Source organism: Nicotiana tabacum, chromosome 3, assembly GCF_000715075.1.
Source record: "Nicotiana tabacum cultivar K326 chromosome 3, ASM71507v2, whole genome shotgun sequence".
Lineage (NCBI taxonomy): Eukaryota > Viridiplantae > Streptophyta > Magnoliopsida > Solanales > Solanaceae > Nicotiana > Nicotiana tabacum.
The window spans coordinates 2,504,985-2,517,483 of record NC_134082.1 but is presented as its reverse complement, the minus strand read 5'-3'; the positions used below and the strand labels follow the sequence as shown (position 1 = coordinate 2,517,483).

The following is a 12,499-nucleotide window of genomic DNA, read 5'->3' as shown; positions in this document are numbered from 1 at the left end:
TGTAAAAATTTCTTAATGGTGTGAGGCCTTTTGGGAAAAACCGTATAGACTTGGCTCAAAATTACATCATGTTAAGAGTATCTTTGGGTAGAAATGGCGTGAGATAGCCACTTTTTAATATGGTATTTAGTTTTTATCCAGTACTTTTAATGCTGAGCAAAAACACCCACTACTCTGTTAAAATTAATACGAAGAGAGATTTTTACCCTTTCTTCATGAGTGATGTCTAAATATTAAGGACATGGTGTCCTTAACATTTACACTGCACACATGAAGATAAGGACGCTATATCCTTAACATTTACACTGCACATATGAAGTTAAGGACATGATAGGATACTTTGTACTTAATATTTATACAGTATTTATGAAGTTAAGGACACCATGTCCTTAATATTTACACAACACTCATGTCTAGCATAGGGGTATTTTCATCCGGACGGATAAAAAATTATTAAGCACTGATTAAAGAGTAAATACATTTTAAGCAATGGCTAAAGAATAAAGACATCTTTAATTAATGGCTAAATGTGCACTTCCCCTATCTTTGATCTGGTTGAGCCCAATAAATTTTGTATGAATTACTTATAAAGCGACCCCCACTTCCAACGGAGAGGTTGTGAGTTCGAGTCTCCCCAAGAGCAAGGTGGGAAGTTCTTGGAGGGAAGGATGCTGGGGGTCTATTTGGAAACAGTCTCTCTACCCTAGGGTAGGGGTAAGGTCTGCGTACACACTACCCTCCCCAAACCCCACTAAGTGGGATTATACTGGGTTGTTGTTGTTGTTCTTATAAAGCGAGATGTTAGAAGACTCAGTAAGACCGCCATCTTTCTATTGTCTATTTATTTAAGTACACTAATTACTTTATTTTTAAGTTTTATACACTACGGTCTGTAATATTTTTATAGAATCATGTTAAATTACATTAAAAAAATTATGTAAAACTTGATTTCATAAACTAGAATATAAAAAATTTAACGTGATATAACATTTTAAAATTGTCGATGGCACAAAAGATTTATACTGTCAGCGTATAACTTAAACCAAAAATGAAATAAGAAAAGCATTAACCCGTGACTATATAGTGTTAATGGCCGGCAGTGCCGAAAGATGAAAACATGAAGATGGGCTGTCACGAGTAAGAAAGTAATATTAGTTAATTAATGGCATTAGTATTTAATTAATAGTCCCTCAATTAGATAGTGTTACTAAAGATGGAATTTTATATTTGTATAGACACAAGACAAGACTTTAAAAAGGGAGAGAAAAAGGCGAGAGATACATGTATTCTTCTTGTTCATCACATTCGTTGTACGTGGCTTTTTTCTCCGCTCTGTTCGATATCTGTAAAGCGTTCGATTAAATTTAGATTCACGTTAAAAATGAATAAAATATTTCCTATCAAAGACGACTTTACAAGATTTAAATGTGTGACCTCTAATTAAAAATAAAAAAATATTTATCACTTTAATGCAACTCTTATATTGGTTCACAAAAACAAGTAAATTTGTTTTAAGGGAAGGTTAGATTCATTCATTCAACCAAAGGCCCAGAAGAATTTGTTTAGTATTTTTCCTGTCCCATAACCAATAAATTTAGTAATATCTGGAGAATCCAACAATTCTTAATTTCTTTTACCATAACTTTTAGATTATTTTTAAAATATTCCTAGCTAAAATAGTGTTTTTAGTAATTTTCCTAAAGTTTTAAAAATGTTAAAGTGCGTGATTATCTAGTCTAAAACGTTAACCAACTATTAATTAAGAGAGTGCATCTTTATTCAATTTAATTATGTTTTCAACAGGCGCCCTTACGTACGAGTTTGCTTTTCTTTTATGAGCCCTTTTTGTAATGGGTAGTTGTGAGTAGGGGCGGATCCACCCTATGGGTGGGGGTGGTGTGGCACCCGCTTGGTTGGAAAAATTATCATATATTTTTGTATAAAAAAATTTAAATTAGGTTAAATATATGATCCTGCCACCCCCATCCGCAAACTAGACAAGGTGTCATGACTGGTAAATCTTTTTGAAAGCTTTTCTCGTGTGTAAAATTCAAGTTCGCATTTATCTTGAACCTTGTCTGACTTTCCCTTTTCGTTATGTTTTTTTTTCTCCTAGTCATTTTCCTTTTTGGCTACCTCCCAATTTCCTATTTGTCGTTTATTATTTTTCCTCCAAAATTTTAATTTTTTTTTTTGATAGAGGCGCCTAGGGGCGTTGATTATTATTAAGCATTAAACAAATTTTAAAAATTTTATAATATAAGCATTTCTCTTAATCTCAAATCTTTTAGTTTTCTTCTTTCAAAATCAAAAAACTTGGGTCTTGATATTTAGATTGAGATCAAAATTAATTTATAATTTCTTTTTTTATCATAACATAAAAATTTGTGTTATTCTATGATTGTTAAATACAATTTAAATCTCTTTAGTAATAAATTATGATGAATATTTCGCAAGCATTAGATTTATGATTTTAAGTTTTGAGATCTTGTAGTTTATCTAATTCTGCATCTACTTATGAGGTATAATTTATCTATTGAAGATGTTTTCATTTTTATTTTTCTTATTCTGATCGGTGGAGTACGCTTATTAAAGATTTTATTTTACTTGTGCAAATTTATTTTTAGCATACAAAAAAATGTAGTTCCCTAGTGAAAATATTGATTTTACTTGTATTATTAATAATAAAAGTGTGATTCCTTCTTTAAAATGTTAATTATATTTGTTTCTTAATGTCAGAGATGTAATTTTCATACGACAATAATAACATATATACCCAATGAAATTCCATAAGTAGGGTCTGAAAATTGATGTAATTTTTATATTTGCAAATAAATTGCTTATTAAATTACCCAAATAAACTTAAAATATGAACCGGACAAACGTTCCAAACAAACTATATATTAGCAGTTATTATTCATTAAAAGAAATTTTGGCACCCGCCATCTTAAAATCCTAGATCCGCCTCTGATTGTGAGATTAGAACCTAGGACCCTTGGTTGTTTTTATATAATCATGTTAGTATATACTAAATAATATGATTCTATAAGTAATTTTTTTTTGTTTTCCACCCAGTGTTCGGTGTCTGATATCCGATATCCGTATTGGGGCCAACAAAATCTGAATTCGCATCGGAAAATCTATCATTGGGTAAAGCACTTCCTAACAAGACGACTCCATATATATATAAGTATTTTTTATATTGTTAGTGCATAAAGTTAAACTTATAATATTAGTAGGATGATGAATTTGGACGGTTTGTTTCTTACAGTTAGGGGTGTACATGGACCGGGTTGGTTCGATTTTTATCAAAATCAAACCAAACCAATTATATCGGCTTGGATTGGTTCGGTTTTGTCGGGGTTTTCTGGTTTTTTTGTTACATGAATATTATTTCAATCTTACTTTATTAATTTTATAGATAAAGCTTTGATAAGTGAATATATGTATAGTAAATATGGAAATAATTGACAAGCATATGATCTATTAAAATATTCTAATGGGAGAATTTTTTTAGTAACACATGATAGTTATTTTCTTAGTCGTCTAACAATAATTTTCGTTAATTTACGCTTTCAAGGTTAATACATGAGAGGATCCCAAATATTTCTACATTTTCTAAAGAAAAATTACTATAAAGTAAAATTTATATATTTATATGTCGGTTTGGTTCGGATTTTTTATTCAATATCAAACCAAGTCAAAACGAACCTAATCGGATTTTTAATCGATTTGGTTTGGCTTTTCGGTTCAGTTTGAACACCGCCACTTACAGCAAGACAAAATTTCCAACATAACAAGTTCAAACCACAGTAAATGTCGGAGAAACATTTGAAAGTTCCTTGAACTTATTCATTATCGGTATCCTATAAAAAAATACCGTAAATAAATTAAATGCCCTCTCTCTTTTGTTTTTTCTTTCCTAGTAAGAAAAGAAATTAAATTTAAATTAAAGGGACATGTTCACCCAATATCATTTATACATAATTCTATATGATATATTCTTCTTAATGACATGAATGGATTCTTGAAGATTAGGATTTTAATCGCCAGCAAAAAAAAAAAAAAAAATACTAGGTAAATTTGTTTCAATCTTAGTAGGCATTTGGACATAAGAATGGTAAAATTCCAAAAAATGGTGAAAATGTTTTTCAAGTAAAAAATGGTATTTGAAATTTAGAATTGTGTTTGGATATAAATTTTAGTTTGGATTGTTTTTGAAGTTTTGTGAGTGAAAATTTTGAAAAATAGCTTTTTAGAGTTTTTCAAATTTTGAAAATTTTCAAAATGCATCTTCAAGTGAAAATTGAAAATTTTATGAACAAACGTTGATTTTGGAAAAAGTGAAATTTTTTCGGAAAAAAGGAAAAAAAACTTTTTATGCCCAAACGGGCTCTTAGTCCGCAGAATTATCCAATACGCGGTTTAGGGTGTGTTTGGTATGAAGGAAATATTTTCATGAAAAATGAGTGGTTTTATCACTTATTTTCCCTTGTTTGGTTGTCGAGTGAAAAACCTTTTCCAGAAATATTTTCTAGTGATTGGTTAGAGAGTAAAAAATATTTTTATGCTACTCTTCTCGCCCTTCCTCCTCCCCACCTCCCCCCTCTCCCATCCCCCTAGTCCTCGTGTTTCATGTACTCTCCCCCTCCCCAAATACCCAACATTTTCAGGATTATATTTTCCTCAAGAATTTAATTATTTTTCTAAAAATTCACACAAAACTTAAAGGAACTATTGTGATGCTTTACTCTTTTACTACTTAAATAAATAGATACACATCGTTTCATTGCTAAAAGTCTATGATTATTAATTGTTTATATACCTTGTAGTTGTTAATGTCACAAGAAATTCAATATCTTTGGAAAAAGACAAAGGGGTTAAGCATCAAGGATAGTTTGGCAGGGCGTATAAGAATAATACTGAATAAAGTGTATTAACAATATGAGATTAGTAATGTTCCGATTAGTTATATTTGAATTATTTTTATCGACTATTTGGTTTGGTATATTAAAGATTTTGAAAGCACAATTCTATCTTTATACATGCTTATTCATATATTAAAAACTATGGTATTACTAATGACATGATTTGCTATGTATAAAAACAATACTGAATTTAGTGTATAGCTAATACAAGTTATGTATAAGGTGAAAAATACTACTACCAAACTAGAGATTAATAACACCAAAGCTAATACATGTATTATTTTCCCTCATACGTCTTTTCAGACGATCTCTAAGTGTGCGATTTAGTAGTCAATATTATTAGTCTAGAATTTCAAATATTTTAGTAGTGGTTAAAATACTACTAATTAAGTGATTAAAAATTACCCATTACCTATATTAGTTGATAAAACATATATTTCCATAAAATTAATTAAGATATGCGTAATATAATACGGACATCATGATTATTAATAAAAAAAACAAGATGTTGAGGAATAATGATCTATATAATAAGGACAGGACAAAATGACAAAAACTAATAGTTGGAGGGTGAGAAGGAAAGGGATGGCACTTGTACTTTTGTATGTGGTGTGGAAAATAGTACTAATACTATGGTGGTGATGTAATAATTAATTTTGGATTACATTATAATTGTTTAATTTTAATGCATATTAAGGACTAAAATCTGACTTGTCAAACTTAGAGAGGTTATTCCAATATTAAACAAAGTCACTTTTTTCTCCCTAATTTCATTATCTATTTTTCTTGTATTTTTTCGATTTTTTTTTAAAAATATATATTTTTAATGAGATTTGGTTAGCTGACTTGGCAACTAAAAGCAAATGTATATCAGTTTTGTAATGGCATGGGCATGATTATCCAGAAGATGAGCGTTGACGTAACTGGTAAAGTTACTGCAATATGATCAGGAGGTCACGAGTTCGAGCCGTGGAAATAACCTCTTGCAAAAATATAGGGTAAGACTGCGTACAATAGATCCTTGTGCTCCGACCCTTTTCCGGACTCCGTGCATAACGGGAGCTTAATGCACCGGACTACTCTTTATGGGCATGATTGTCTCCAAATATGAACGAAGGACAAATTTAAATATTTTCACATAATTAAGAGGCATATTTGAACCTTCTTTCTATTATTATAATATTAATTTGAAGTACTCGTAATTATCATAAACTTTAAATTTTCAATTTGCCTCTATAAATACATAGAAATAAAACGTAAAATCTTTTCCATTTTTTTATTTCATTACCCACAGAATTTAATAAAACCAAAGGGCGAACACAATTTCCTTCAAATAAGGATGATCCTACTTAGTGGCGGAGACAAAATCTTCAGGAAGGCGATTCAAAATAATTTTTTTGTTGCTAATGAGAATTGAACTTATGACCTTATGAAAGTTTTGAACCCCTTGACCACTAAATTACACTTTTGGATTATGTTAAGGGGATTCAAAACTTAATATATAAAGGTAAAATAATAGGTTTTACCTTATAAATACAATGTAATTTTTCGATAAAGAGGTTCGAGTAAACCCGTTCCGCCCCTAAATCCGCCACTGGTCCTACTTATCATCATCATATTTCTTCTATTTTGGACCTTGTGATAAATATCTAATCAATGAGCCTACATCTTAATTCTCGTATACACGTTTCTTATTATTACTTGGGGCTATGAGGTCCACTAGTCTACTCCATACTACATGAAAAGGTTCCTAGACCCCACCCTCCTCGTATGTGTTTTTGATGCATATCGTTATTTAGTTTGTGTTTGACTAATTAATTTTTAAAGAATTTTTGAGTAGCAATTAATTTTTAACTAAACTTTTAAAAATTATTTTTTACTGTATTTTTCTCAAAAGTGTTTTTCACAAAGAAACTATTTTTTTGTTTCTCCGAAAATGCTTCTGCTTCTCCTCAAAAATATTTTTTTCCTTCCAAAAGCTTAGCGAAACACTTTAACTTTACAAAAAAGCACTTTTTTTAAAGGACAAAAAAAACTTGGCCAAACAGGCTATAGGTCTTCTATTTCTTTCCTCTCCCAACCCCCATTAAATTGCCGAAACGAAGAAAGTATTTTCTATCAAGATTTTATTATTCATAACATATGAATCGAGATTTTTAATATTACGAGTAAAGAGATCTTATTCATCTCAATATAGTTATTGGTGGTTATATGAGCTTTGATTAAGAAACTTAGTTCTTTGTTTTCCTATTTTTCTTTTGTTCTTGGTTTTTCTATTACTTTTGCATAGACGTGGGTTCCAACCTGAGCTAAGACGAGTTATGTGATCAACTTTATAGAGACGTGCAAAATAGTTGTGTCAATTTGTGTATAAATCTTATAATAAAAGCACATAAGAATGTCATGATACGGAGATGTCTCATATATGTAATATAAAAAAATACTTTCACTGTACTGCTCTTTAAAATTGTGATATGAACTGCGTGCCCCGATCAGGAATAATGGAATACCGGCACATCGTGAAAGCGAACAATTTCGCGGATATAAATCTTAGCCAACTGCTCCGAAAAATAACAAAAAAAAGAGGAAAGAACCCAGTTATTAATGCAAAAGATTATGGAATATAATTCTTACCATAAAATCTCTAAAAGAACCCAATTACAATATTTTTAGGAAGTCTCTAAATATATAAAGTTGATTTTTTTTTAAAAAAAATATCAATATCTTAACTCACTCAAAAAATAATACTATACATTAACACTAGTATAGTATTATTTCAAATTTCAGCATCCTTTTCTCATAAAGTCACATAAGATATAATCCAAAACGCTACTTAGGTTCATGGATTTGGCCATTTGGGTAAAGTAAGTTCTGGCTTTTCTCATGAAAAAATAAAAAGGTCTGGATTAGCTTTATCAACTTTTTTCTTAATATTAAATTACAAGTGAGTTTCTTGACAAAGAAAAAGGAAAAATACAGCACAAAAAAGTGTATACCCACCACCTGCCCACTGCAATTAAAAATTTACTATTAAAAAATTAGAGACCACCCATCATAATATGTATATTGTGTATAATCAATCTATAATTTATAATTAGCTATTATGTAAAAATCTATTGAGGAATTTTCGTAAAGTATTACGGTTTAGAACCTAATTACCACAAGTAACTATAGTTTGCCTTATTATAATTTTATAGCTATTGTTTAATTGTTACCGGCTTATATATTCAATCGTGCAACAAATACAATCCGTTTCAATTGTATTCGTTCATACATGAGTTTATATAAAGGATACAACTTGTATCGATTGTATTCGTATTGACTGTATTCACGTGCGACGAATACAACCAATGTGAAATACAAAAATACAGAAAAATAGAAGAATAGAATGCTCTCATCGAGAGTCAAGAGCTCCGCTTACTAAGCGGATGCTCTAACCAACTACGAAAACTTATTGCTCTTTTGTTTCCGTTCAAAACAATTGATCTCTTGTTTCAGTATAACATATAAATAAAAAGGCCAAATAAATATACAGCCCATCCAACTTGACACTATTTTTTATTTTGGCACTCTATCTCTACCTTGTTCCATTTTGACCCTCCAACTCTATTTTATATGTTCCATTTTGGCCCTCCAACTCTATTTCTTATGTTCCACTTTAACACAAAAACTGAAACCAGTGCAAAAAATATAGTTAAATATGAGGTGCAATAAATATCCAATTAAATGTTGCCACCTGATTTTTTCATCCATGTCAAACGGGTCAATAGTAAAATACATGAACCTGACCGTATTTTTTGTGGGTTTATTTCATCTAAACGGGCCAGGTATGGAATCGACAAATGAAAGCTTTGGAACTTAGAGAATGAAGATGGAGCAACAGTGGATGAAACAATACGATCGGGTTCAAGTATTTTAATATTGACCTGTTTGAAATGGATGAAAAAATCAGGTGATAATATTTAATTGGATATTTATTATACCTCAGATTTAACGAGCTATATTTTTTGCAGTAGTTTCAACTTTTGTGTTAAAATGAAATATAAGAAATAGAGTTGAAAGGTCAAAATGGAACACATAAAATAAAATTGGGGAACCAAAATGGAACAAGGTAGAGATAGAGTGCCAAAATGAAAAATGATGCCCGGTTAGATGGGTTGTATATGTATTTGGCCTAAAAAATTCTTTATTTTTGTTTGTATTTTCTAAATAACAAGTGGGTCCTGCATGAACAGTTTATTTCGGCCGCCTGCTTTGTCGTCTCTCTCTCATTTTTTCTTCCACCCTTGTTGTCCCTTTCTTCTTGACTCTTTTCTCTCTCTCTCTCTCTCTCCCTCCTCTTTGTCTTTTTCTCCTCTTCATATCCATCTCTTTGTTTTAAATTTCACTTTCTTCTTTTAATTTTCTCTTCCCCCATTCTTCTTCTTCTTCCCTTTATCAGCCCCCTCTTTGTCTTACTACTGCTATATTTCTTGTTTCATAAAACTGTCTTTTCTTCTTTCTTTCTGAAAACCCCAAAAAATTAGGAATAGAAATCACTATTTTTTGTATACCCTTTATCACATATTCAGTCAAAAGTATAGTATGAAAGCTAAAAAACTGATCTTGAAAAAGATCAGTGGACCTTTCTTTTGAGTTTTGTCCCAAGATTTGATTTTTATTTGAGCAAATAGTTATGGCTGGCAGTAATGAAATTAATGCTAATGAATCTAAGGTACCCCTTTTGATCATTTTGTTTTTTGGTATTAATTTGTTGGGTTTTTTTGTTGTTGCTAATTATGGGATCATTTTGCTTGTTAATTCATGGTTTTTAGTCTATTGTAGGGGTTTGACTTTAGGTGTTTTTAAGAAAGATTTAGTTTTTTTTAGGACCCAAAATCTGATCAAAGGCAAAAGTTAATCCTTTTTGCAATTAATTATAGGGTTTGAGCTTTGCTTATGTATTTGCTTTGTCATAATCTAATATAGGGGGTTTGACTTTTAGGTATCTAAGAAAAAATGATTTTTTTTTTTTTTTTTTGAGAACTCAAATTATGATTTAGGGCAAAGGATGAATCTTTACTATTAATTTTAGGATTTGAGGTATTTATGTTTGTGATTTGTCATGCTTTGTTTGATTTTTCTCATAGTTTCATTACCTACTGTAGGGGCTGTTTTATGTAGGTAAAAATATTAGAGTTTATTGAGAAACCAAACTCTGAGTTTGGACAAAGGATGAATCTTTACCTCTAATTTTATGATAAGAGCTCTACTAATATATATGATTTGTCATACTAGTGTTTCTTTGCCTATACTGATTCAACCTCCTTCCCGAGTCGAGTTTCTATCGGAAACAATCTCTTTACCTCCCAAGAGTAGGGGTAAGGTCTGCGTACACACTATCCTCCCTAGACCCCACTTGTAGGACTCCGCGGGTTTGTTGTTGTTGTTGTTGTTTGATTTAACCTCCTTGTGAAATCACCTTTTGCTTTTGTGTTGCTGTTTTGGGGTTGTTTCTTTCTTTTCCATTTACTACTGTCTTTTTTCTTGCTGTGGAAAAAGTCTACAGATTTTTCCCTTTGTTGGAAATAACTGTATTTGGATTATCATAAGATGCATTTGGCTATTATCAATTTGCTTCAAGTGGCATGAGGAGATGGCTATTAGTTTGTTAAATCAGTAAACTTCTGTATTAACTTTGCATTTTATCGCTTTTGGCAGAGGGTGGTTCCACTTAATACATGGATCCTTATATCCAATTTCAAGCTTTCTTACAACATACTTCGTCGGCCTGATGGCACGTTTGACCGTGATTTAGCTGAGTTCCTAGATCGGAAGGTCCCTACAAACTCCATTCCAGTCGATGGGGTTTATTCTTTTGATGTATTTGATCGGGTGACGAGCCTTCTTAATCGAGTCTATCGATCTGCTCCTGAGGATGAGGCTGATTGGGGTAAAGTAGAACTCGAGAAACCTTTGAGCACCACCGAAATCGTTCCCGTTATAATTTATTTCCACGGCGGGAGTTTTACTCATTCCTCGGCCAGTAGTGCTATTTATGATACGTTTTGTCGTCGCCTTGTGAAGATTTGCAAGGCGGCTGTTGTTTCTGTGAACTATCGACGATCGCCAGAACATCGATATCCATGTGCATACGATGATGGATGGGCTGCACTAAAATGGGTCCAATCAAGAACATGGCTTCAAAGTGGGAAGGACTCGAAAGTTCACGTCTACTTAGCTGGTGATAGTTCTGGTGGTAATATTGCTCACCACGTTGCAGTAAAGGCTGCTGAAACAGGTGTCGAAGTATTAGGTAATATCCATCTTCATCCAATGTTTGGTGGACAAAAGAGGACAGAATCCGAGAAAAGATTGGACGGGAAATACTTTGTAACGGTTCAAGATAGGGATTGGTACTGGAGAGCATATCTACCAGAAGGGGAAGATAGAGATCATCCGGCTTGTAATATATTTGGCCCGAGGAGGAGTAATCTTGAAGGACTAAAGTTTCCAAAGAGTTTAGTCGTCGTAGCTGGTTTGGATCTTAGTCAAGATTGGCAATTGGCATATGTCGAAGGTTTGGAAAAATCCGGGCATGAAGTGAAGCTCCTGTTTCTAGAACAGGCAACAATCGGTTTTTACTTCTTGCCTAACAACGATCATTTTCCTTGCCTAATGGAGGAGATAACGAGCTTCATCCATCCTAACTGTTCATAGATTTAAGTTAACTTCAGCTATACATAACAGAAGCTTGACATCTCACTCGGGTTTTTTTTTGTTCTCTGTAGTGAATAGATTGGTGTGTAGTTATATGATCTAGAATTACTTCACTCTTACTCGTCAGCATTTTACGTGTGGTAATACGAGTGCCTTTCTCCATCTGACAATCACTGGTTTGATCTTCTTGATATGAAGCAGGCCTAACGTGTTATCTGAGGGAATTGTAATTTCTGGAAATTGGCAGAAGCATCTTGTTCTGAGCTTTACCTAGGGGAGTTGTATACCTATGAAAGGAATAATTGCAGAATATGATGCTGTTGTTTACTTACTTGATTTGTATGTTGTGCTTAAGAAATACTATATATATAAAGATTTTGTTTGTTCATTTTCTTCCAAGAACTGAACTCTGCTTTTCTGATATTATTGTCTCAATCTGTTGAGTCGAGGGTCTCCCGGAAACAGCCTCTCTACCGTTTTGCGTACATTCTACCCTTTCCAGACCCCACTAGTGGGATTTTACTTGTTATGTTGTTGTTGTTGTTGTAACTGAACTCTGCTTTGTTTGCATTTTGTTTTTCTTTCTTTTCCCCCTAGTTATGAGCTTATATTTTGATCTTCCTACTCTCCTTTTAAGGGGTTTGAGAAGAGATTTTATCAACTGCTCACTGTTAAGATATTGTTGGTTGGATGTTACTTATTAATTTTATGTGAGTATTTCTAGACCACTAAGGGGTCGTTTGGTTTGAATACAAGTTATGTTATGCTGCGATTAGTTATTCTGGTATTGTTTTTATTCATTGTTTGGTATGTTGTATTAAAAATAATATTTGCATAATGTCTAAGGAGGTCCTAGTTATCCCGACACTACT

At 32.1% G+C, this 12,499-nt stretch overlaps 1 protein-coding gene across 1 annotated transcript; it reads left to right on the top strand.

The window, feature by feature from the left end:
- The first annotated feature begins 9,328 nt into the window (after positions 1 to 9,328).
- Positions 9,329 to 12,015, top strand: LOC142179357 (gibberellin receptor GID1B-like). The gene is made up of 2 exons (XM_075249073.1): positions 9,329 to 9,642; positions 10,629 to 12,015. Exons 1-2 carry the CDS (start codon positions 9,604 to 9,606, stop codon positions 11,625 to 11,627), a joined length of 1,038 nt encoding a protein of 345 aa, XP_075105174.1. The 5' UTR covers positions 9,329 to 9,603; the 3' UTR covers positions 11,628 to 12,015.
- Positions 12,016 to 12,499: the final 484 nt, after the last annotated feature.

Bases quoted from the DNA above. Each gene is read 5' to 3' on its own strand.
- LOC142179357 (XM_075249073.1), top strand. From the start codon at position 9,604: ATGGCTGGCAGTAATGAAATTAATGCTAATGAATCTAAG. The intron at 9,643-10,628 runs GTACCCCTTTTG...CGCTTTTGGCAG, and splicing joins TTAATGCTAATGAATCTAAG to AGGGTGGTTCCACTTAATAC.